Here is a 27,852-nt window from a genome sequence, read left to right on the forward strand (position 1 = left end):
AATGTTTGGCTTGGGAGTTCGTGCATTTTGTTTTCAGAAGAAAAGTTAACAAAAATGAAACAGTAGAAGTATGCAGATGTATATTATGTAAATATTCAACACAGGCACGGGACGGTGCCAATTTTTACCCCAGGGGCATAATTTGAACAATCTTAGTATAGGACCCCAAAATTATGTCACATACCAAAATTATGTCACATACCAAATATCAAACCTCAAGGCCTTGCAGTTTCGGACAAGAATATTTTTAAAGATTTCACTATGATTTGCCTTTTCGTTGCCATGACAACCAGAGTTCTTCATGAAATGGAATTCTTTGAACAACTTTGGTAGAGCTTGATGCAAGGACTATTCCTGCCAAGTTTCATTGAATTTGGCTTAGCGGGTTAGGAGGAGAAATCGTTTGAAGAAATTGTTGACGGACGCACGTACGGACGCACGCACGCACGGACGATGGACAACTTGCCATCACAATAGCTCACCTTGATCACTTTGTGCTCAGGTGAGCTGAAATGTATCTTGAGAGCTGATGATGGACAACATTTTTCATGAAGTTTCATGACTGTAGCTTAAATATTTTAGCAGTTTAGGAGTTACGCACCCGGAAGGAATGCCACGGACAATTGGATAGACGGACGGACAACTGCAAATGCACTCTGAGGGGGGGGGGGCATAAAACATAAAAATCAATGCATGTTAAAACATCAATGCATATTAAGACAACTGAAAATTAAAATTATGTACAGTACTTACTGTCAAGAATTCTTTTGAAGTTTGAAGAAAGTTTGGATTTCAATTCTTTCTAGTCGAAAATCACAACTTTTCTTGCCGACCGCCAAGTCAAATATGGTTACTGACTTCTGAGTAAGACTCGTGTGCAAAATTCCCGCCTTTTTAAAGCGGCACGTTATCAAAGAAAAAATCGGAAACTTCAAAGCTTTGTCGGCTTCTCAGCAATATGACGTCGGAACGACAAATCAACTTTACAAAGTAAGGCCAAATAAAACATTATGTCTGGTTCCGGTGACATGCCCCCAAAAAGTAGGTAGGGTAGGTCGGCATTTCTTTTTATTTTATTTATTTATTTATTTTTACTGATGCTGAGTGAAAGGTGATATAATAACGTTATTTTAATGTATATTTTGTGTGATTAAAGTCTTCTGTGCGTGCAACACTAAGCTTTTTATGTACTGTAAACATGCATAGTGTGCAAGCTGGAGGAGTTTTATGCACATTTAACCCTATAGGTTTAATAATTGTTTCTTTCTGTACGTGTTATATTTTGAAAATATAATTCGCTATAAACGAGACCATTTTCGGTGCTTGCTATGACTAGTACAGTATTTATGCAATTATATGGCAAAATCATGGGTTGTAGAACATTTTAAATTGACTGAATATCAGCGTAAAAAGAAGTCGCAGGGAATGCTTTACGTTGAATGCTTTAGTGCTGTGCAAATTCGTACATTTATTTAAAAATATGAGGTTTTGATTCGAACCTTGCCACAAGATCAATGTATTTCTATTTTCAAAATTTACTTTCCCTTAATCAAGACAACATATTATAGATTCAAAACTTAAACTAAAATTATTAAGTTTTGTTTTATTTTTAGAATGTTTACATGAACGCTTTAAAAACGTTCTTTACAATTCTCTTGAATATTGAGTAAAAAATCGGACCAATTTTTTCGTATTCAAATAAAAAAAAGTTTAGGGTCGGGCGAAAAAAATAGGTAGGGTCGGGTCACCGGAACCAGACAATTTTTTTCTTTTCGCCTAATGTTTAGGAATACAGTCACACCTGTCTAAAGCAGCCAGTCAAACATCCTTATTTTTGGAGAGATATATTCATTTAAAAGAGCTCAAAATCTCTTAAATCGGATTTTGGTGAAAATACACTTTCGAAAAAAAAAGTTTTAAAAATTTGAAAATTGCTATTAATGATCTTGTGAATTGTTTGGGTCAATCTAAAACTACTGACCAAAGGATATTGAATTATATCGAAGAAATTCTATCGTAAAACAACTGCAAATGCATGAAATATGAATTTCGTTAGTTATTTTTTCGGCCCAATTTCTTGTTTATTTTTCGGATTTTCTCATGCAATATCTTCTTGTCAGAAGTTTTAGATTGACCCAAACAATGCACGAAATCATTAATATGGCTGACGCGACGTCATTCGACCAATCGAATGCGACGTCGACATTCCTGCAACGACGTTTGCTTAAAGCAATCATATCTGGACAAAACCTACCAATTATTATTAAAATGTATTAAAATATAAGCATTAATACCGAGGGGTATTAAACGATCAAATTTTCCAAGAAGCGCTGGCGCGCTTCATGGATTTGCTCGCCTACCTTTACCCTTACAAGTTCACACTCTATGAACATAACCAAAATGCGATAATCCTCAAACTTTTACAGAGTTACCTGGAGCAAGCACGTCTCTAGTCTTAGAGTACTAGTACTTAGTAACCAGTACTAAGCAGATACATTCGCCAGTAATTGACAACTGCCCTACTTGAAACAGCGGTAGGGGAAGAATGGCCGTAGAAATCATTTCGTGACCAATCTCCACGAAAGTATCTGGCCCGCCCGGGAATCGAACCCAGGCCGCCTGCGTGCCAATCTGACGCGCAACCGACTGAGCTAGCCGGCGAAACAGTTACACAACCAGCAAAATCCATGTAAAGTGTGGTTAGGTTAGCTGTTTCTGTTACTGCTAGTTACGACGACGACGACGACGACGACGATGACGACGATGATGATGATGATGATGATGATGATGATGATGATACTTTTGTCACTTCCAATATTAGGTTAATACAATGTATTTGAGTTTGAAAAAAAGTTTACACATTGGCAGACTATTTCATTTATTAAGAAATACATAATTTATGTACCATATACGTAGGCCATTTTCATTTTATGAGTTTTTTTGGTATGTACCAAATACGTTTTGGCGAGCATAGAAAAACTTATTCCAACCGAATATGGTACAATGTTTGTACCATATTCGGTCGAAAATTGTACCATATTCGGTCCGAATATGGTACATTTGTACCATATTCGACCGAATATGGTACATTTGTACCATATTCGTTTTTGTACCAAATACGGTCCGACAGGTCACCATTATAGACCATTCCAAGAGTCACCATAAAGACGCACCTTGTTGTACACTTAAGACACCATCAGCAGATAGACCCTGGTAGCAGCGGTACTAAACTGCCTAGGCGTATTAAATATTTTACGTATTGAGTAAATGTAAATCGCCACCGCGCCAATTGGGTCAAAGGTTCACCGCCAAAAAAACGAAACGTCAAGAATTGATACCCCAATAATTTAACTCCTTATGTATTAATTAGTTATTTTTGTTGTTGGTTGTTGTTGTTGGTTGTTGTTTTTTGTGGGTTTTTTTAGTTGTTATTTTTAGTTTCTTTTTTTTTTTCTTTTTTTTTTTGGGGGGGGGGTGGGGTGGGGTGGAGGGCGATTTACAAAATATCCCGTGCACGCCATGAATTAATAAATTAATGAATTAATAAAGAACAGTTCTCCCAGCTGCGAACACCATTTGATTTACTCAAGGAAGTAGAGACCTGAGCGCTACTCCAAATATATCACCAAATTAAGTATGTATACCTCCTGGGGCCACACCACACGGGCCCTTAACTGGACTAGCAACTTGTTATTGGGAGTATAAAGTTTGGCCACTGAAAGTAAAACACTCGAGGCCAGCCGAGATGTCATTAAGGAAAAGACTGTTACCTAATTCGGAAAGATGTACCCCATCAGAAAACCATAGAGACCAAATAATAATAGTACCGGGCATGTTCAGATGGATAAAATTAACTATAGCCCGGATCAAATTGCATATTTGAACGGATTTTGTTTCGCCGATATTATTTCCTCCTCAGTGAATCAACATAAAGTTTGGGGGAGACCTTATCTATAACAAAGTCCTGAGTTTGCTCCGGCACCACTGTAGCCTTGCCACCATATTTCAAGGTTTAGAAACCCCAAATTTGAACCCCCGGGACTCCTGAGGCTAGCCAAGAACGCCTGTTTCGTTATTGATGAACCAAACATCCAAACTGAAATAAATTGAAAACATAATTGCATTATTAGTGACCCTGATGTACAGCAGTCTGAGAAAAATGGACGGGCTACCTTCTCGAAAGTCGTAGAAACAAAAGGGGGAGTAACAAGGTAAACGCTGAGGTCATCAGATAGATACGGTAGTATAGACTGGTAAGGTAAAAGGGACTGTGCGCCGCGATAACGCTGGTTACATTAAGCTGTAACCAGAATTAGGGCGGCGTTTTTTTTATTTACGTGTTAGTGTTGTGTCAGTTGACATTTTAAAGGAAGCGGCAACTTTGAATTAACTTGAAAATAAACAATTGTACCTACATGTTGACATAAGGGATACGAGTTATATGTTTATCAAAGTACAAACAGTCGTTCTATTACTACGTTACCATTTTTATTAAATTGAATGTTGACATTAAAGACATGAAAATACAGATGTCAGTGATTCGTACTAGAAAACTTCGGATATACGTGTTGTGGAATTTCCAAGGTGAACAATTGAAATAGATGGGAACATGACATGGCAACAACATTTTGTTTGCGTTTTTGGTTCACTCTCAAAAGCTTAATTTAATTTAAGAGTGAGGTTACTCATCGAAGTCAAGTCAGAAGGAAATAGAAATGCACAACTAGATTGCAGCATCGGCGTCTGACTCATTGTTTGTATCTTTAATGTTGATTAATATCATTTTGAGTTAGTATAATGAGATAAACAACACATCTGAAGATATTTATTGCCTCAAATCATCAAAGGATACACTGGGTCCACAATATTCACTCTAAGTGACATTAAACAATAATGGGTAAATAAATAATTATGTATTTGTTTTGAATAAGAGTGTCACTTTATTATAGCTTAACAGTCTATCATGGAACATCAACCTGACAATATATATAACGGGATACGCATAAGTGCACTTTCCACTATATATCTTTTTATAGTTTTTATGAAAACAAAATGTTTAAACACCGATTTATTAGCCTTTTAAGTGATTGTTTTATGAAATCGTAATGGAAACGCAAATGATTTAATTTAGCCTTTCGATTGCAAGTGTTTGCACAGAAAAGTGTTGTAAAAAATTTAGAATTAGAGAATAATACCATTTTGACTACTGTTAGAGTGATTTGGATTTTTATCTTTTGTGAAAATGTTTTTCTTTAACCTAATTGGCAAAAAGTGTAACGAAATGATGTAATTTTTCGATTTTGAGGCGTTCAAACAAAGGCCCGGAGGTCAATAACTCCTTTCAATTTTTAGCATGCGCAAAGCAATTCTACGCATGCGGTGCGGGGTGATATAGGAACCAGTGGATTTCACGTGAAATACATTCAAAACGTTTAATCAACTCAAACACATTCATGGTAATTAATAAATAAAACTTATAACATACATATTGGAAATGCTTCATGAAGGGTTCATGTTTCAAATTGAATTGAATTTGGTCGAAAATTGAAAAAAAATAGAGTAATTTAAAAAAAAAAATCGAAAATCGAAGTGAACACCAGTTTTTGATACAGTAAAGAATTATTTTGAGTTTAAAATTTGATACCATCCCTATGCCTCATAAACTGTACTAGTAAATTTTTAAGCTATTTCAAAACTTGACTCAATTCTTTTATGAATGTCAATTTGAAATAAGAAATATCAAACCTTATTCTTATTTAAAAAAAAAATTTTTTTTACATTTACTGATCATTCTCACAGATTACATAATTTGCTATCTCATAACTTTTGTAACATTTGCATCTGTATTGCAACTGTACCATTTACATTTCTGCTTGCCATATTTTTAAGATATTGAACAATTATCTGTCATCACTTACATTGGCTTTGCATTCAAAAGTTTTTGTCAATCGCTGCATTTACACATTCTTAATATGCAACTTAAAAAAATGGACATAATCCATGTGCACATCTGTCTTTTCTATATTCCTGTTATTGATTAAAACAATGTCAATTACTTAAAAAAAATATAACTTAATAACACAATTATTAACATTTCAGATTTTTCAGCTCATATTTGTTACTTTAAATAAAAAATCACTTGCTATTTATCATTCCTGACAGAAAATTAATCATGTGAACAACATCAGTTAAAACAATTTTCTTCCATTATGAAACAACATAAGTATTTGCGCTTTTGAATTTAAAAAAAAACACTAAACCTTTAACAGTTGCAATTTACTCCTTACGGCTATTCACATTGCAACTTTTGCAAACCTTAGTATTTGAACTTTCAATTTTTGCTCACAAATACTTCCCTAAGGTGCAAGTCACTCCTTACGGCTATTGTCATTGCAACTTTTGCGCACCTAATTATTTGAACTTTTGCTTTTTGTTTACACATACTTTTCACAGATGCAAATCACTTCTTACGGCTATTGACATTGCAACTTTTGCAAACATTAGTATTTTAACTTTTGCTTTCTGTTTACTAATGCTTTCCACAGGTGCATATCACTTTCTTACATTCTTGACATTGCAACTTTTGCATACTTAATTATTTTATTTGAACATTTTGCTTTTTGTTTACAAATGTTTCATAGAGGTGCAAATCACTTCCTACAGCTACTGATATTGCAACGTTTGCAAACCCTTGTATTTGAACTTGCGATTTTTGCTAATAATTACTTTCCACAGGTGCAAAACACTCATAATGGCTATTGACATTGTAATTTTTGCCAACCTTAGTATTTAAAGTTGCGAGTTTTGTTAACAACCACTTCCCACAGGTGAAAGTCACTCTTCCTTAAAAAACACTAACTGTACATTGCTATGGATCGATTTAGAGCGAGCCTTTTTTGCTGTGACCTACAGACATTTTGTACTTGTTTTAAGTCAACATTTGAAGCAAAATGTTGCCTTCCGATGTAGCATTTATATCGTAATTTTATCACGTGGTAGACACACGTTGTAAAAAGAGGCGCTTTGTTCACAGTTTTGGTTCTGCTTTTATCTCAGTCTTATTCAAGTAGTGCTGAAATATCGATTACAGGTTTCTAATAAATGATATCTCTCAAATGTTTCATCCATCCAAAACAAATTTAAAAGCATAATCAGGGTTTGCATCTGTATTAATACAAAATATCATATATGCCTATCAAATTCCTTTTTCATATCCAACAGTGAAAATACAACACACCGTATTGAAAAATCCGTATCATGATACTGTCGTTTTCTGATTCCGTATCATGCGAGTACCGTGTGTAATCTCGGAACTACTTTCGCGTTGCTAAAATAGCGTGACCAAAAACATTGGTAAAACCTGTCAACTTTTAAATACATTAAATTATCTAACTTTACTCACGCTCCAGAAGTATGTAAATATTCAGGAACATGGTTCTTATGTTTTTCAAAGAACTGTGAGGATAAGCACGAAGCAGAGAACACTTCCAATTTTTCTAGACAGCTACTAAGTGAACTAGTTGTTTGCCATTTCGTTCATAAATTGTTGCATTATCAATGTTTATAATCACAAAATATAAGCAGCACGCCAATACAAAGAAGAAGGCGAATTCGCGTCATCGATAGAAAAACGATTGACTCACGAACATCCCTCAATTCTGCATATTATGATCGTCAAAAAATCCCACGAACGTTTACTTATTTTAAAATGGCCGCGTTAATTCTACAGGAAATGACGATTAGTGTATACTCATTGAATAAGTACCGTTGTTTTGCTCAATAAAGTGAATTCTGTAATTTTTGACTTCGTTTCGCAGTAGAAGCCTTTCTTGGCTTCATTACACAAAACGAGAGATAGCTGACCATATAAAAAAATAATCGGGGAATCAAAATCCGAACCGTCCGCGGACGCTTAAAATAGAAACGATTTGGTATGGGCTTATTACTTAACCGCAATATTGCATGCGAATCTGTTTTGGAAATCTGACTTCACAACTAGGGGATACAGGTGAGGGGCACACCTGGTTCCCATATCCCACACAAATCGTCCAAGTTTACTATTTATTTTATAATAGGAGAAAAAAAGTAATAAAATACGCGAAATATGTTCCATTTAGGACTAAAATCGTTAAAAATTTGGGTTAAGAATATAGTTGAAAAAAACAATATCTCAATCCGATATCTATTGATCCAAAGTATTCTTGAAACAAATTCATATTCTCCAAAATACTTTTATTGCTCTTTGTAACGATTCTTTGCAGCAACATTGATATGAAGTAATACTACATGCCTAACTGTCTAGACAAAAGTTATTGCAGAAGCAAGGAAATTTCCGCTTTATATGTACCATGGAACGTATTTGGGCTCCGATGTAACCTATCAATGTCACAGAAACAGATTTTTATGTAGTATTTTCTGGGTATACAATTGTACAATGGTGCAGGGTTTTGCAAGATTTCTTTGAGCCTTGATTTTGATGTAGCATTTTTTGTATATACATCTGTAAAATGGTGCCGGGTTTTGCAAGATTTCTTTGAGCATTGATTTTTATGTAGCATTTTCTGGATATACAGTTGCAAATGGTGCCGGGCTTTTCAAGGTTTCTTTGAGCCTTGATGTTTATGTAGCATTTTCAGGATATACAGTTGTAAAATGGTGCCGGGTTTTGCAAGATTTCTTTGAGCCTTGATTTTGATGTAGCATTAACAGGAACATACAGTTGTAAAATGGTGTCGGGCTTTTCAAGGTTTCTTTGAGCCTTGATGTTTATGTAGCATTTTCAGGATATACAGTTGTAAAATGGTGCCGGGTGTTGCAAGATTTCTTTGAGCCTTGATTTTGATGTAGCATTTTCTGGATATACACTTGAAAAATGGTGCCGGGTTTTGCAAGATTTCTTTGAGCCTTGATTTTGATGTAGCATTTTCTGGATATACAGTTGCAAAATGGTGCCGAGTTTTGCAAGATTTCTTGGAGCCTTGATTTTGATGTAGCATTTTCAGGATATGCAGTTGTAAAATGGTGCCGGGTTTTGCAAGATTTCTTTGAGCCTTGGTTTTGATATAGCATTTTCTTCATATACAGTTGTAAAATGGTGCCGGGTTTTGCAAGATTTCTTGGAGCCTTGATTTTGATGTAGCATTTTCAGGATATACAGTTGTAAAATGGTGCCGGGTTTTGCAAGATTTCTTGGAGCCTTGATTTTGATGTAGCATTTTCAGGATATACAGTTGTAAAATGGTGCCGGGTTTTGCAAGATTTCTTGGAGCCTTGATTTTGATGTAGCATTTTCAGGATATACAGTTGTAAAATGGTGCCGGGTTTTGCAAGGTTTCTTGGAGCCTTGATTTTGATGTAACATTTTCAGGATATACAGTTGTAAAATGGTGCCGGGTTTTGGAAGGTTTCTTGGAGCCTTGATATTGATGTAGCATTTTCAGGATATACAGTTGCAAAATGGTGCCGGGTTTTGCAAGATTTCTTTGAGAATTGATTTTGATGTAGCATTTTCTGGATATACACTTGTGAAATGGTGCCGGGTTTTGCAAGATTTCTTGGAGTCTTGATTTTTATGTAGCATTTTCAGGATAAACAGTTGTAAAATGGTGCCGGGTTTTGCAAGATTTCTTGGAGCCTTGATTTTGATGTAGCATTTTCAGGATAAACAGTTGTAAAATGGTGCCGGGTTTTGCAAGATTTCTTGGAGCCTTTATCTTTATGTAGCATTTTCTGGATATACAGTTGTAAAATGGTGCCGGGTTTTGCAAGATTTCTTTGGAGTCTTCAATTTTATGTAGCATTTCCTGGATAAACAGTTGTAAAATGGTGCCGGGTTTTGCAAGATTTCTTGGAGCCTTGATGTTTATGTAGCATTTTCTGGATATACAGTTGTAAAATGGTGCCGGGTTTTGCAAGATGTTTTGAACCTTGATTTTAATGTAGCATTTTCTGGATATTCAATTGTAAAATGGTGTCGGATTTGCAAGATTTTTGGAGCCTTGATTTTGATGTAGCATTTTCTGGATATACAGTTGTAAAATGGTGCCGGGTTTTGCAAGATTTCTTGGAGCCTTGATTTTAATGTAGCATTTTCTGGACATACAGTTGTAAAATGGTGCAGGGTTTTGCAAAATTTCTTTGAGCCTTGATTTTGATGTAGCATTATCTGTATATACAGTTGTAAAATGGTGCCGGGTTTTGAAAGATTTTTGAGCCTTGATTTTGATGTAGCATTATCTGTATATACAGTTATAAAATGGTGCAGGGTTTAGCAAGATTTCTTTGAGCCTTGATTTTTATGTAGCATTATCTGTATATACAGTTGTAAAATGGAGCCGAGTTTTGCAAGATTTCTTGGAGCCTTGATTTTGATGTAGGATTTTCTGTATAAACAGTTGTAAACTTTTGCCGGGTTTTGCAAGATTTCTTGGAGCCTTGATTTTGATGTAGGATTTTTTGGATATACAGTTGTAAAATGGTGCCGGGTTTTGCAAGATTTTTGGAGCCTTGATTTTGATGTAGCATTATCTGTTAATACAGTTGTAATATGGTGCCGAGTTTTGCAAGATTTCTTGGAGCCTTGATTTTGATGTAGGATTTTCTGTATATACAGTTGTAAACTTGTGCCGAGTTTTGCAAGATTTCTTGTAGCCTTGATTTTGATGTAGGATTTTCTGTATATACAGTTGTTAAATGGTGCCGGGTTTGGCAAGATTTTTGGAGCCTTGATTTTGATGTAGCATTTTCTGGATATACAGTTGTAAACTGGTGCCGGGTTTGGCAAGATTTTTGGAGCCTTGATTTTGATGTAGCATTTTCAGGATATACAGTTGTAAACTGGTGCCGGGTTTTGCAAGCTTTTGGAGCCTTGATTTGATGTAGCATTTTCAGGATATACAGTTGTAAACTGGTGCCGGGTTTTGCAAGATTTCTGGAGCCTTGATTTTGATGTAGCATTTTCAGGATATACTGTTGTAAAATGGTGCAGGGTTTTTCAAGATTTCTTGTAGCCTTGATTTTGATGTAGCATTTTCAGGATATACACTTGTAATATGGTGCAGAGTTTTGCAAGATTTTTGGAGCCTTGATTTTGATGTAGCATTCTCAGGATATACATTTGTAAACTGGTGCCGGGTTTTGCAAGATTTTTGGAGCCTTGATTTTGATGTAGCATTTTCAGGATATACAGTTGTAAACTGGTGCCGGGTTTTGCAAGATTTTTGGAGCTTTGATTTTGATGAAGCATTTTCAGGATATACAGTTGTAAAATGATGCAGGGTTTTGCAAGAATTCTTGAAGCCTTGATGTTTATGTAGCATTTCCTGGATATACAGTTGTAAAATGGTGCCGGAATTTGCAAGATTGCTTGGAGACTTGATTTTTATGTAGCATTTTTAGGATATACTGTTGTAAAATACAGTTGTAAAATGTATCCGGGTTTTGTAAGATTTCTTTTAGCCTTGATTTTGATGTAGCATTTTCAGGATATACTGTTGAAAAATGGTGCCGGGTTTTGCAAGATTGCTTGGAGCCTTGATTTTTATTCAGCATTTTTAGGATATACTGTTGTAAAATACAGTTGTAAAATGGTGTCGGGTTTCGAAAGGTTTCTTTGAGCCTTGATTTTGATGTAGCATTTTCTGGATAAACAGTTGTAAAATGGTGACGTGTTTTACAAGATTTCTTGGAGTCTTAAGTTTTATGTAGCATTTTCAGGATATACAGTTGTAAAATGGTGCCGGGTTTTGCAAGATTTTTGGAGCCTTGATTTTTATGTTACATTTCTGGATATACAGTTGAAAAATGGTGCCGTGTTCTGCAAAAATTCTTGAAGCTTTGATTTTTATGTAGATTTTTTTTTTATTTTAAACATTTATGGAATTATTAATTCCTACTAATAAGAATATTGTAACAGATATTCATACAATTCACTCGCAATTCAAAAGTATGAGTAGAAACAATTTATCTCCCTTTCACAGAAGTCGGTTACTTCTATTACTTCAACACAGCGTGTCGATACTTATATTTTCATTGTTCATGTTCTTAACAAAGTCTAAAGTTCAAGGCCGCTGTATTCTGCATTCGTCGTCGTTGTCTTCTTCGTTGTTGTTGTTGTCGTCGTCGTCGTTGTCGCTTTGTTGTTGGTGTTGTTGTCGTTGTCGTTTTGTTGTTGCTGTTGTTGTTGCTGTCGTCGTCGTTGTCGTTTTGTTGTTGTTGTTGTTGTCGTCGTCGTCGTCATGGCTTTGTTGTTGTCGTCGTCGTCGTTGTTGTTGTTGTTGTCGTTTTGTTGTTGTTGTCGTTTTGTTGTTGTTGTTGTTGTTGTTGTCGTTGTCGTTGTCGTTTTGTTGTTGTTGCTGTTGTTGTTGTCGTCGTCGTTGTTGTTTTGTTGTTGTCGTCGTCGTCGTCGTTGTTGTTGTTGTTGTTGTATTTTTAAAGGTCTGTCCGCGCCCTATTATGGCTGTATTATGACTTGACCGCGCCATTCCCCAAAGTGTGATAAAAAAAAATAATCCAAAGGGGGAGATTTGCCCAAATTGGTTAATAGGATATTCGTCAAAGGAGTAATTTTGTACCCAGTATGCCGCTAGACCTGCGATCAGGGCAAGGGAAAAATAGATGATATTTCAGGAGGGGAATGGGGCCGACTTTCGGCCCAAAAAGGGGCAGAAAACACTGCATGATCATGTCGCCTTAATTGCAGTTCAGCGTCGTCTCCACTGAGCTACGACGGCTAACTCTAATTGGTTGAAATAATTAAGCTATACACCTAACTCGGTAATATCACGTGATAACACCGACTAGCCAATCACGCATAAGTAATGAATTCTACTAGGTAGACATACCCAGTAACCTTTTTTAATGGAAAAATACGAAATAACTGCTAAACTTAAGTAAATTGTAAACTATGTGGTACTTTAGTTAGTAAGATCCAATGCATTGTACATATCAATACCAAGTTTATGACAGTTTTCTACAATTTCCTTTTTTCCTTACAAAGTGATTATCTTGATCACATTTGCTTTAAAGCTGCACTCTCATAGATTGAACGTTTTGATATTTTTTTTTTTATTTTTTGTCTTGGACCAACGCACTATAAAAACATCTTTTAATTTGCCTCTTTTTCTTCTTCCTTCTTTTCTCATCCTTTTTCGTCTACGGTCATACAGTTGATTAATTTGGATTATTACTTTTTTAATATAGGTAATTGCATTTAAAGTCTCTCATTCAATCACCTGTATTTAAAACATGATTTAATATGAGCTTGTGTATAACAATACTCATAACTTCATTACTAATATCTGCCTCAAATGGTAATTGTAATTTATCATAACAGGGAAAGGAGCTCTATTAATTAGGTTTTTTTCTACTGTTCCAATACTGAAATTTGATTATGATTTGTATAGAAATGTTGATTAATTTTGCTCAATAAAATATGTAAAGTAACCCGAACTAAATGTTGTTGTTTTTCAGTCCTAATCATATCTCAGAGAAAATTATCAATGTTTTACAAAATGCATTTTGAGCTATGAAAACGTGCAACAGAAAATATGTTTCTATTTTCAGAAGCAGTTAAGTGAATTGATGGTATTAGTGAAAAGTGTCCTTATATAGATTTAAAGTGTTCGTGACAGACTCCCAACACCCTGCCTAAAGTGACAGATAAGATGGGGAATCTTTGTACGAGATACTACGAATATAAAGACGTCAAACTTTTACTGCTAGGTAGGCACACAGTTAAATCATTCAAATAAGATTGTTGACCGGTATTTTTACAAGTGTCATGTATCATAGCAAATATAAGAGTTCAAGTGTTGGGAATCGGTTCCAGTTTGGACACAGCATAATCATTGATACGCTACATCAAACGTCGAACTCCCGGCGACCTTCAAAAATACCTCTAGCCTCGGAAATTTCGAGCCAAGCGGATATTCTTACCCTCATTATAAAGAAATCGGTTCCTAGCATCCAGTTCGAGAGAGCGAGGAATTCGTGCCAAACGTGTTCGAGCCAATGGGGTTCGACTTTTGGCATTTTTGCTGCAGCGAGAGAGAGAGAGAGAGAGAGAGAGAGAGAGAGAGAGAGAGAGAGAGAGAGAGAGAGAGGGAGGGAGGGAGAGAAAGAGAGAGAGAGAGAGAGAGAGAGAGAGAGAGAGAGAGAGAGAGAGAGAGAGAAGGGGGAGGCATAGAGAGAGAGGGGGAGAGATTACTAGACACCCCCCATTCCACATCAACAAAGCCATTCACTAAAACCATCAAGTATCATACACAACTTCTCCCACACATACCAATGGCTGTGATTATTTCGTACATCAATGCCCTGGAATGGCCAGTGAACACTTAGAATATTCTTGGGTTGAATCGGTTTATAAATATCTAGCCGTTCACCCATCAACAAGTATCCAAATTTTAGACAACGGTAAAGACTTTTCACGCGAGCTAAATTACAATAAGCACTGGTGTATTTATATGTGTTTATTTCGGCTACAGTCTTTAAAAAGTCAAATTGATTTCGGTAACAGTCTTGAGATACAGCCATTATTGTTTTGAATTCGTTTACAGCCTATTAATTCATTTTGAGAAACAGCCTTTGCTAGTTTGAATTATTTTGAGATACAGCCTTTCTTAGTTCAAATTCATTTGAGAAACAGCATTTGGTAGTTCAAATTCATTTGAGAAACAGCATTTGGTAGTTCGAATTCATTTGAGGTACAACCTTTGTAAGTTCAAAATCCTTTGAGATACCGCCTTTCTTAGTTCAAATTCATTTGATGTACAACCTTTGTCAGTTCAAATTCATTTGAGATACCGCCTTTCTTAGTTCAAATTCAGATACAACCCTTATTTATACTCGCGCTCGGGCCTTGCCCATTCGGCGAGTGCTCCGATGATAGTGTAAGTCATTTTAGGTTTTTTGGAGCATAGTGCTCAGACAGAATGGAACCCTGGTTATAGCTACTCTGGTTCTTTAACGTGCACCTGTGACTAGCATTTCCACACAGGCTCCCAATTTAACGTAGACGACTAGTATTTTAGTGGTGTGGAGGGATATCGAACTTTTGACCCCTGGATTGAAAGCCAAGTGTGATACCTTCGGACCATGAGTTCCCACTTCATACAGTTTATATGTATTTAAATTTCATGACTTATATATACAGCTCAATATCAAGTCTTATTCAATGTTCTGTGTTACAGGTTTGGACATGGCGGGGAAGACCACCCTGTTAAACCACCTTAAACTAGGGGAGGTGGTGACAACAATCCCCACTTTTGGTAAGGCTAGCAGTTCTATTTCCCGATTATCCTGAAAATGTGATGCCAATATGTTAACTTATGATGATTCTAAAGTTTGCAAATTCTGAATTATATTTAACGGTTGTTTACTTAAATTAAATCGACGATGTTTCTTTTTGTAGTATGGTAGTTCTTTATGTCAGTCATTACATATCTTTATACAGTAGAGCTTATATTTTAAATAAATCAAGGCAAAATGGCTATGGATACACATGCTATTATGACAAACATATTTCAAAATATGATAAAGATACATGTAACAGGCCGACAATTCCGGTAATTAGAAACTTTAAGTCGACTTGTAGGGTCCGGGTATTATGTCCAGGTGGATAAATGTCGGAGTGGATAAACGGAAAACTATCATATCCTTTCCTCATATGTGTATTCAGTAAAGATTGTTGATTGATTGATTGATTGATTGATTGATTGATTGATTGATTGATTGATTGATTGATTGATTGATTGATTCATTCATTAGTTGATTGTGATTGAATGATTTTGATTGATTGATTGATTGATTGATTGATTTATTTATTGATTTCGATTGATTGAATGATTTTGATTTATTGATTAATTGATTTCGATTGATTGAATGATTTTGATTGATTGATTGATTGATTTTGATTGATTGATTGATTGATTGATTGATTGATTGATTGATTGATTGATTTTGATTGATTAATTTTGATTGAATGATTGATAGTTTGATTGATTTAAATCGTGAAGATAACTTTTCTTTTAAACACATAAGGCGTGTGGAACCAAATGGACCTAGAAATCTTCGGGTTAAAATTTTATAAAAGCAAATTAGCATATAACAAACCAAGCATTCATCTGACCACAGCAATATATCTTGTAACTTGGTTCAGAGTGTTTTCTTTGTGTGTTTTTTTTGTATAGTAGGATGGGTGTAGCTGTTCTATAACTACCTTATGGATAAATTGCGACGCCATCACTTGTACCGCAATCTAATTATTGAACGTTTTCCCTGACAACACGGTACAATACAGTTACGTCACACACAAGCCTCTTTGTTGACATAATTAAAAGTTTGTGGTTGCCGTATCTATTACTTAGAACGTGAATTATTATCATACACTGTACACATTGTTTCATAACCCGTGATCGCTCAGTTGGTAGAGCGGAGGACTGAAGTGGTTCAATATAGCTGTCATCCTTGGGTCGCTGGTTCAAATCCGGCTCACGGGACAATCCTTTTAACCTAAACCAAATTACAAGTCACAACCAATACGAATACTATATCTGTCTTTTTTCTTTTTAAAAAGCTATTTCGACAGACTAGTTTATGTTTCATTAAATGTTTTATCAATAATTTGAATGTAAGATGATAAACGTTTTAAGTCTAGGTAACAATGGTTTCAGACATTTGTAAAAAAAAACGTCCTATTAATGGTTTTAAACGTTTGTTAACAACAGTCCATTGATGGTTTTTGTACATCACGTTCTATTAATGGTTTTAAACGTTTGTTAACAACAGTCCATTGATGGTTTTTGTATATCACGTTCTATTAATGGTTTTAAACGTTTGTTAACAACGGTCCATTGATGGTTTTTGTATATCACGTTCTATTAATGGTTTCAGACATTTGTTAATATGGTATATTAATGGTTTTAGACATAAAGATCTAATAATGGTTTAAGACATTCGTTAATAGCGGTACATTAACGGTTTTAAACATTCGTATATAACGGTCTATTCATGATTTTTACATTCGTATATAACGTTCTGTTAATGGTTTCAGACATTTGTCAAGTATGGTCTATTAATGGTTTTAAACGTTTGTAAATAACGGTCAATTCATTGTTTTTTGCATTCGCATATAACGTTCTATTTATGGTTTCAGACATCGTAAATAACGTTTATTTATGGTTTGAGACATTCGTAAAAAACGGTCTATTAATGGTTTTAGACATTCGTAAACAGCGGTCTATTAATGGCTTTAGACATTCGTAAATAAAGGTCTATTTATGGTTTTAGACACTCGTAAATAACGGTCTATTCATGGTTTCAGACATCGTAAACAACGGTCTATTCATGGTTTTAGACACCCGTAAAAAGCGGTCTATTCATGGTTTTAGACACTCGTATATAACGGTCTATTCATGGTTTTAGACACTCGTAAATAACGGTCTATTCATGGTGTTAGACACTCGTAAATAACGGTCAATTCATTGTTTTTGACATTCGTTAATAAGGGTTTGTTCATGGTTTAAGACACTCGTAAATTACGGCCTATTCATGGTTTTGGACACTCATAAATAACGGTCTATTCATGGTTTTTGACATTCGTTAATAACGGTTTATAGATGGATTTGGACACTCGTAAATAACGGTCCATTAATGGTTTTGGACATTCGTAAATAACGGTCTATTCATGGTTTTGGACATTTCTAAATAACGGTCTATTCATGGTTTTGGACATTCGTAAATAACAGTCTATTCATGGTTTTAGACACTCGTAAATAACGGTTTATTCATGGTTTTGGACATTCGTAAATAACGGTCTATTCATGGTTTTGGACATTCTTAAATAACGGTTTTTTATGTTTTTAGACACTCGTAAATTACGGTGTATTGATGGTTTTAGACATTCGTAAATAACGGTCTATTCATGATTTTAAACATTCGTAAATAACGGTCTATTCATGGTTTTGGACATTCGTAAATAACAGTCTATTCATGATTTTGGACATTCGTAAATAACGGTTTATTCATGGATTTGGACATTCGTAAATAATGGTCTATTCATGTCTTTGGACATTCGTAAATAACGGTCTATTCATGGTTTTGGACATTCGTAAATAATGGTCTTTTCATGGTTTTGGACAGTCGTAAATAACGGTCTATTCACGGTTTTAGATATTCGTAAATAACTGTCTATTCATGGTTCTGGACACTCGTAAATAACGGTTTATTAATGGCTTTGGAGATTCGTAAATAACGGTCTACTCATAGTCATGGACACTCGTAAATAACGGTCTATAAATGGTTTTGGTCATTCGTAAATAGCGGTTTATTAATGGCTTTGGACATTCGTAAATAACGGTCTATTCATGGTTCTGGACATTCGTAAATAGCGGTCTATTCATGGTTCTGGACACTCGTAAATAACGGTTTATTGATGGTTTTGGACTTTCGTAAATAACGGTTTACTAATGATTTTGGACATTCGTTAATAGCGGTCTATTCATGGTTTAAGACAGTCGTAAATAACGGTCTATTTATGGTTTTGGACACTCGTAATGAAATGTTAAACAATGCCTCTTATTTCATGTAACTCAAATTCCGAAGAACACATGTAATGATGCAGATACATTTCAAATTTAATCAGGGCATAATGATTTTAAAATATAAATTACATTTTAAGATGAACAATAATTGGTAATCGGATAAAGAAAATGGCTTGTTTAACCTAAATTTTCCTCCAAATCATATTTAATTTTACCAAATATTATTATCAGAAAATGATTCCAAGAAAATCGACAAATTTAAAGTTTCACATATATTGTTATTTAGTATGTTATTAGTATGTGTTTAATTTACAGAAGTGTTCATAAATCCTATGTTAGATGAACGTAGAGATAGCCAAGAGAGATAACAAATGTTTTGACATTAACCATTTATTATCTGAGTTGTCACCCCCAAATGATTAATTACCGTTTTTCCAAAATGACGTTTTTTGTTAACGTCTAATTCAGTAATTGAGCATTGTTACGTTGTCAATCTTATAACGTACGCATCAGTCAACGTTCATAACCCGTGATCGCTCAGTTGGTAGAGCGGAGGACTGTAGTGGTTCAACATAGCTGGCATCCTTAGGTCGATTGTTCAAATCCGGCTCACGGGACAACCTTTTTATTTTTATTTATTTACCTAAGTTTGGTCATAATTTCAAAGTAAACAAAACTTTTCAGCGAATTAATTGCGAAACACAACATCTGTCATTTGTTTACGTTAACAAACCTAATCCGACAGACGAACGGTTTTGTCAATAATCATAAACACTTTGCGTCAAGATAACCATAAAAAATAAAACATATCTATTGTTTGTTTTCCAATAATTATAAAATTGCACTTAATACAACAACACCAATATCTTTATTGTAATTTTGAAATGACTTTGACGTTTAACTTATGCTGTGTTTTTAACTGCTATTATACTTTGATAATGAAATTACCTAACTCATGTTTAGCAGTTTCATCGGTTCCCGTGATAGCTTTGGTCTGGTATTCATAAAACAATATCATCGGTTCCCGTGATAGCTTTGGTCTGGTATTCATAAAACAATTTCATCGGTTTCCGTGATAGCTTTGGTCTGGTATTCATAAAACAGTCTCATCGGTTCCCGTGATAGCTTTGGTCTGGTATTCATAAAACAATTTCATCGGTTCCCGTGATAGCTTTGGTCTGGTATTCATAAAACAGTTTCATGGATTTCCGTGATAGCTTTGGGCTGGTATTCATAAAACATTTTAAATAATTTCCCAACATAAGTCAATGCCCTGTCATAAGTTGCCCAGTAGTCATATGATATAAAAACTTCATAATTTCTGAAAAACAATATGTTTATAGAATAATAGAAAACATATACTTTAATGTAAAAAAACCGCTTATACATTTCTTTTAGTTTGAAAAAACGAAAATCTTTTGAAATCGAATTTAGTTAGGAAATTACTTAAGATGCTTTGTTAATATTGCCAAAGTACTAAAGTGGCTTAAATTAGGTCACTGATGCAAATCCGGCTCTAGAGACAGTTTCGGCTTATGTTAAGATTTGTATATTTTTGAAATTCTGACAGTTGTGTTGCTATTTTCAGGGTTTAACTTGGAGACAGTGAACCATAAAAACATCACGTTCATCATTTATGACATCGGCGGTGGTGACAAAATGGTGGGTTGTTATTCCGAGAAAAACAAGAATATTATATTCTTAATTGGTGGTTCGGGCTTAAATATTATGTTTGTATAGTATTGTTATTGATATTGTTGTTCTTGTGGTGGTGGTGGTGGTGGTGGTGGTGGTGGTGAAGATGATGATGATGATGATGATGATGATGATGATGATGATGATGGTGCTGCTGCTGCTGCTGCTGCTGCTGCTGCTGCTGCTGATGATGATGATGATGATGATGTTATGGTAGTGGCATTCAATTTGTATTTGTTATTATCATATATTATAATTTAATATGTAATATAAAAATATCTTTCCAGCGCCAGCAGTTCCGCCATCACTACCCAGACACAGACGCTGTTGTCATGGTGATAGATGGCGCGGACCCCGAGCGTCTGCAGAAGCTAAACTGTAACGTCATCAAGCCTGCTCTGCACGCGGATGAGCTTGCACACAGCATCTTCCTGTTCCTGGTCAATAAACGCGACCTTCCCAATTGCCTGAGTGCGGAGGAGGTTGCTGCCAAGTTGAACTTAAAGGCGTTGAAACATTCCTGGCGTAAGTTAAAAAATGTGGTCAAGTGAAAGTGTCGGCCTCCCATACCAGAGGGGATGGGATTGGGAACGTTCTTTTAGCCTCCCAAATTAACAATAGTGCTGGAAAATAGCAATGGCGAGGTCATTCTAAGCGTACAAGTGTCCGCCTCTTACACAATAGAAGATGAACGTCCCTTGCCTCTCAGAGAAACTATAATACTGGGAAATAACACTCACTCTGCCCATTCTAAATCATTAAAATGTTACTTCATGTCATCTAACAATAACTCGTACAAATAGTGTACGTTTATCTTATAATTTCTTTCAGACATCATGGAAATAAGCGCATATCGAGGGGTCGGACTTACTAACAGTATGGACTGGCTCGCATCTCACCTGGGCCCCTCTCCACGCGTACTTTAACCGGACCTATTGCATTCATATCCCCGATAATGACATCGATCCTGCATTACTTATATCTACACCAAATAGTTTCAGTAATCCTTTCTCAACCATTCTGTAAATAGAACGACCCGACTGTAACCGGAAACGTTTTTTTTTTTCAAATGACGTCACAATAACGCGGAAAAAGATGAACAACTTGAAATCACTTTTAAACGTAAAATTGAAACACTTTTGACAATAATACATTTCAAATATAATAAATTTACACTTTCTAAAATGTTAATTTATATTTTACGGGACCAGCTGACACAAATCAAACAATAACAAGATCAATGGTTTGCATGTATATTGTTAAGCGATGAAAAGCGATCCGAATATATCCGAAGATGTTGCGTTCATCGATCGATAAACGCAATTGCCGAAGAGGCAGTTCATTTGAAGAATGAAAGTTGAGGTTTAAATATTTATAACTGATCTTCAATTTTCGATGTAGACTCTGAAAGGGACTCGCTCATGTTTTTGAACCAAAATTTCATTTCCCGAAAATTCATCTGAAAATGAGTTAATGAGAAAATATTATGGTTTTAGTGAGGAGAGAAACTTTATTAAAGATATTGGTAACATTACGTGATAATGTAATGCATCAGTCAATTGTAACCACGACTCCCACAGGTCCGGGGAATAGCGGGAACTTTGACTTTCGGTCAAGCCAAACCCGGTCAAAATCCCCGCCCTACGGGAACGAACTTCTGGTAAAATCCCCGCCAAATGCCCCCGCACCCCGGGAACCTTAGGTAAGGCCCATTCCCCACTATTTTTTGCGCCAAGACAAAACCACCGCATTCACGCGGCACTGCGGGGCCACCTGGAAGGTAAAAACTCGGCCCATTTCCCCGGCTATGCCCGGTATACCCCCGGACCTGGGGGCCGTCGTTACAATTGACTGCAGAATAATCTATCAGTCACGGAACATGCCCATCAGGTTTCTAATTTTTATCAAAATTGTGGTCTTCAAGGAAAATATTTAAGCAAATATCAACATTTGCTGAAGGGGACCAGCTGTCAGTATCGTAGTTTCAACACTCCTAATGATTTGCTACAATATATTTCGTGTTTTTGTTCGTTAAAATTGCATTTTACAAACCATGAACGAGTCCCTTTACAACATAACGTTATCTGATATTTGTTGTTGTTTTTTCTCGCTATGAGATGGCATTTTAGATAAATCTAGCTGTAACCAGCCACTGCATACAGGTGCTCAGAATAGTGATGTGGTTTTTTTCCATTCACAACACATCGGCCATTTTCCATCGAAAACAACATCGGATGTATATGGACGGTTTACAACGTCAAAAATCCTTACATTTAACTACGCTGCATTAAGTAGATCGCGTAGTAATTTCAATGTAGCAGTTAAACTTAATTAAGACATTACTCTTGGGAATCCTAATGAGTTATGCACTTCACTGGCAATCCATTTAAACTTAGTAATATAAAATACACGTTAAAACATAACAACTATTTATTGAGCTATATATTTTACAAACCAATTCCATGTACCGGCATCATCCAATCATCTTCACCACCACCACCACCACCACCACCACCACCACCACCACAAGAACAACAACATCCGAGGTTGTTTTCAATGGGTTCCGAATGTGTTTTTTTCCAGATGAACACGATAAAATGAACAAGATTTTATTGAGATCTTAGTCAACATATTTAAAATTAGAAAAAAATAATGTTTACCAAGAACTTTCAGATTTTTTGCGTTTCTATTTAGCAACCTATGTGCACTTTACTTCATTTGATATTAATTATAAGCATGTACATTGTATATCGAGTTCATAACTTGTGTTTCATATATATTTACTTTTAGTGTATTATCATTTTATTTACTTGTCTTTCATTGTTCAGCCTTTGATACAGATAATATATTTTAGATCATCTTGCATTAATCGTTTGTTGTATTTGTATTAATAAACAGGAAAATACATACACAGTACGAGAAAAAATGTCTTCGTTTTTGTATAACTCCGTTATGTCATGCTGATATGTGTCAAAAAGAGTTACTTCCCTTTGACTAATAGAATTACCACGTTTTAGTCATTTCACTTAAACAGATAAAATTATGTAAGCGATATATTAACGCTTTTGTGGCAGGGGAATTTGTGACAACTTAGCTATTAATTCAAAATACATTTATATAAAGGCTCATAATGGTATCTGTACACAAATCGTATGTTTTTTTTTGTTTTTTTTCTTTTATCATTTACGCCAAATGAGTTAAACAAGATAATGCATTTAATATTAAACAAATGAATACCAGGGGCGGCTTCAAGATTTGATGTGAGAGGGGGCGTAATTTAGAGGGCGAATCCATTTGACATACGCCCCGACTACAGAACCAAAATTCATTTGGTTTAGTTTGTTAAAAGAGGCGTTTGGGGATACTCCTCCAGGAAATGTTAACGATTTCTAGTCCGAAATGGTGCATTTGGGCGATACTAGGGGGCGGCACCGGGTGCGCCCCCACCCGTGCAACCGCTAGTGTATACCATTCTATGTTCAGAGTAAGGTGTCGTTTTAAAACCTATCCGTCAAGAAAAATAATATTCTTATTACAAAAAGTACCCTTTATAACAGCTTTCATCATTGAAAGGCCCCTATACGTCATCTCATTTCTTCTGTATAGGCCATATATTTTCCGTCATTGTTATTTCGCATTCGGTCGGGAAAAATACATTCGGAACACCTCGGCCATTCTCCATCAAAATAACTGTTTTAAGATGGAAAATGGCCGAGGTTTCCCGAATGTATTTTTTCAATGATCAAGTTATAGAAATCATATTTCTTTGCTTCATTTAGGTTTCGATAATGTTTTCTATCGATTATTTTTCAATCTAAAGACTAAAAACCTACCCACTCGATAAATTGATATATAATCAATTTTGGATGGTCTAATTTCTGTTTTCGTTAAAAATACTGAGACCTTTATTTAAAAAAATGCGCCCGCACCTAGACTTTTGATGAGACTGACTATTTTTCGTAGTATTTCTTGAAAAAAAATACATTATAAATATTTAATATATGCTTTTAACTTTCCGATCAAAATAACTAATACCTGTTTGTAAAAAATATAAGATGTGTTTATAAGAAGTAAATACAATGTATTTAAACGAGCGGGCAAGTTTCATCATCCTCGCCGGAAACGAAAGTCGATTTCTTCAGAATATCAAAACAACGAATCGGAAATATTAGACGCATTCTCTTGGGTAGAACACATTTCTTCAACTGTCTGAATAGAGTGTTCAACACATACAGATTGTACATACTGTCCTGAAATAGAACCTGAAAACTGAACTTATTAAGACCATATGTTTAAGCAGTTAGTGTCAAGGTAATTACTGTTCGGACATGTTGAGTTTCCGGATATCATTTTGCGGTTCGAATTATCATGACTAACAGTAGATTATATTCCATTTTGTTTCATGAGACAAACCTAGGAAAGAAATTCTAGGCGCCCTGAAAGTAGAAAGTGTGATTGTGCAAGGCAGTTTCATTACGTTTTCTGCTTCTTGGGACATCAACAAGACAAGATATTGGACGGGCAAATTTTAACAACCATGGCAGTAAACAGATTTATTATACTCATTTGACTGAAATGATCAAAAATTAAAAAGCATATAATTTGTTTACAGATAAAATAAATATAAGCAATATTTTTTGCGCTTTTTTCAACTGGGGACTTTGTGGCCTCGTAGCTATTCATTGAAAACATTTATGAATACTCTTTTTTTCAATTTTGTACCTAAATCATACGTGTATTTTTATCATTAAAGTCAAATGAGTAAAGCATGAAAATGCATTTTAATGAATCAAATATTTGTTTGCATCAAGTTGAAGATCAACTTATATTGAGCACTTTTAATGAAGCGGACCTCTGATTCGATAATTGTCTACCTATGAGATCCAGTAATAGAGGTGTGTGAAGTTTGTGAGTAGCTCGTAGATCGTAGCTCGACCATTTTAAAATATAATTATAGATCATTAGCATGGGTAATAGGTCGTAGATCGACCATTAAAACACATTAAGAATTGACTTACCTGGGTCGTATATTGTAGCTCGACCGCCTTAAATAGAGTAAGAATTGGTTGACCATGGTCGTAGGTCAACCATTCAAATACAATACGAATTGGCGTTGACGTGAGTCGTAGATTGTAGCTCGACCATATACAATATGTACATTAATAGTGATTTAATTGGACCGCATATCGTAGCTAGATAATCTAAAATACATTAAGAATTGGTTGACCATTGTCGTTCATCGTAGCACGATCATCCAATTTCCATAAGATTTGGTTGACTTGGGTCGTAGATCGTAGCTCGACCATATACAAACATTAATAATTAGTTGGCGTGAGTAGTAGATTGGATCTTGACCTCTTAAACACATTAAGAATTGATTGTCTTAAATGTGTATTGAAACTGTGACTATAGCAAAATGAAGAAAATGTAAAATAGCAAACATCATCATTCAAGTGCTCTTTGTCATTGAGAATCTTCCGATATAGTATCTATCCGATTAACACGAGGAGATAACGGAGAATCAAGAGTCCGAATTGTCCCAAAGAATGGCGAGATCGAAATATTCCGGAAAATAACGGGCAGCTCTGAACTGTCCCGGAGGTTAGCACATCGGTCCAAACTGCCTCGGAAGAATAATAGGTTGGACTATCCCGTAAATTAGGTAAAAATAACTCTAAAATGTCTCGATTAATAAAGAAAAGGTGCGGATTATACCGGAAACGGTGGAGTACGTTCGAACTGACTCGGAGGTTTGCAAGTACGTTCGGACTGTCCGGATGGTTAGTGTGTAAAATCGCACTATTTTTTTGAGATTTTGGGGTGTAACTCCAACCTATTCCTGTGTTTAGTGAGTGGATCCCAAACCGTTCCGAAGATAGATGAGTAGCTCCGATTTCTTCTAGATATGACGAATAGCTCCGAACTGGTCCGAAAGTTGAAGAATAAATTCGACTTGCCCCGAAGATGACGAGTGGCTCCGATTTTGTTATGGGGATTGACGAATAGCTCCGAACTGTCCCGAAGATGAACGGAACGAATAGCTCCGATTTGTTCTAGGGAATAACGAATAGCTCCGAACTGTCACGAAGATGGACGAGAAGCTCCGAAATGTTCCGGAAATGACGAATTGCTCCGACCTGCCCCGAAGATGCATTTCCTTTGCCAAATCAACTTTTAATGACCTGTCTTTGTCGATGTCTACAGTTCAGCAAGCCATCCCTACCCGCACCGTGATAAAATATCAAACGCAGAGACTGATAAAAAATGGCATGTAAAACTGAGCTTTAAAATAAACACAAGATTGGGCACGAGCCATTGCTGAATACAGAAGCGATGTCTTGTAATAAAATCGATGACTTGACTTTCCTCTTGAACACAATGGACGTCATTCTGGAACACAATGGACGTCATTCTGTTGAGCTTCCAAAATATACAGTGCAGAAGTGAGGTTAAGCATAATTCAGCTGAGCTCTGACATATTGTGCTGAGCTTGATAACTACTCGTTTGCAGAAATGAGCTCAAGCAGATACATCTTCGAGCTCTGACATAAATAACTGAGCTTGATAATATTTAGACATCAACTATAGCAGATACAACTTTGAGCTCTGACATAAATAACTGAGCTTGATAATATTTAGACATCAACTATAGCAGATACATCTTCGAGCTCTGACATAAATAACTAAGCTTGATAATATTTAGACATCAACTATAGCAGATACAACTTCGAGCTCTGACATAAATAACTGAGCTTGATAATATTTAGACATCAACTATAGCAGATACAACTTCGTGCTCTGACATAAATAACTGAGTTTTATAACTATTTAGACATCAACTATAGCAGATACAACTTCGAGCTCTGACATAAATAACTGAGCTTGATAACTATTTAGACATCAACTGTAGCAGATACAACTTCGAGCTCAGACATAAATAACTGAGCTATATAACTATTTAGACATCAACTATAGCAGATACATCTTCGAGCTCTGACATAAATAACTAAGCTTGATAATATTTAGACATCAACTATAGCAGATACAACTTCGAGCTCTGACATAAATAACTAAGCTTTATAACTATTTAGACATCAACTATAGCAGATACAACTTCGAGCTCTGACATAAATAACTAAGCTTTATAACTATTTAGACATCAACTATAGCAGATACAACTTCGAGCTCAGACATAAATAACTAAGCTTGATAATATTTAGACATCAACTATAGCAGATACAACTTCGAGCTCAGACATAAATAACTAAGCTTGATAATATTTAGACATCAACTATAGCAGATACAACTTCGAGCTCTGACATAAATAACTAAGCTTTATAACTATTTAGACATCAACAATAGCAGATACAACTTCGAGCTCTGACATAAATAACTAAGCTTGATAATATTTAGACATCAACTAAAGCAGATACAACTTCGAGCTCTGACATAATAAACTGAGCTTAATAACTATTTAGACATCAACAATAGCAGATACAACTTCGAGCTCTGACATAAATAACTAAGCTTGATAATATTTAGACATCAACTATAGCAGATACAACTTCGAGCTCTGACATAAATAACTGAGCTTGATAACTATTTAGACATCAAC

General features: G+C 35.4%; 1 protein-coding gene and 2 non-coding genes across 3 annotated transcripts in view; all 3 read left to right on the top strand.

The window, feature by feature from the left end:
• The window catches only part of LOC128245314 (ADP-ribosylation factor 1-like), a 38,649-nt gene extending 17,353 nt beyond the window's left edge, over positions 1 to 21,296 (top strand). Inside the window, exons 2-6 of the mRNA XM_052963439.1 lie at positions 13,564 to 13,722; positions 15,192 to 15,269; positions 20,131 to 20,204; positions 20,525 to 20,762; positions 21,069 to 21,296. Coding sequence (XP_052819399.1) covers positions 13,665 to 13,722; positions 15,192 to 15,269; positions 20,131 to 20,204; positions 20,525 to 20,762; positions 21,069 to 21,163 — 543 coding nt within the window. The 5' untranslated portion in view covers positions 13,564 to 13,664 and the 3' untranslated portion in view covers positions 21,164 to 21,296. The remainder of the gene's footprint in view (positions 1 to 13,563; positions 13,723 to 15,191; positions 15,270 to 20,130; positions 20,205 to 20,524; positions 20,763 to 21,068) is intronic.
• Trnaf-gaa (transfer RNA phenylalanine (anticodon GAA)) lies at positions 16,409 to 16,499 on the top strand. The gene is given in 2 exon segments: positions 16,409 to 16,445; positions 16,464 to 16,499. It is a non-coding gene; the product is annotated as a tRNA-Phe (tRNA).
• Positions 19,069 to 19,159, top strand: Trnay-gua (transfer RNA tyrosine (anticodon GUA)). The gene is given in 2 exon segments: positions 19,069 to 19,105; positions 19,124 to 19,159. It is a non-coding gene; the product is annotated as a tRNA-Tyr (tRNA).
• Positions 21,297 to 27,852: the final 6,556 nt, after the last annotated feature.

This window comes from Mya arenaria, chromosome 9 (assembly GCF_026914265.1).
Source record: "Mya arenaria isolate MELC-2E11 chromosome 9, ASM2691426v1".
NCBI lineage: Eukaryota > Metazoa > Mollusca > Bivalvia > Myida > Myidae > Mya > Mya arenaria.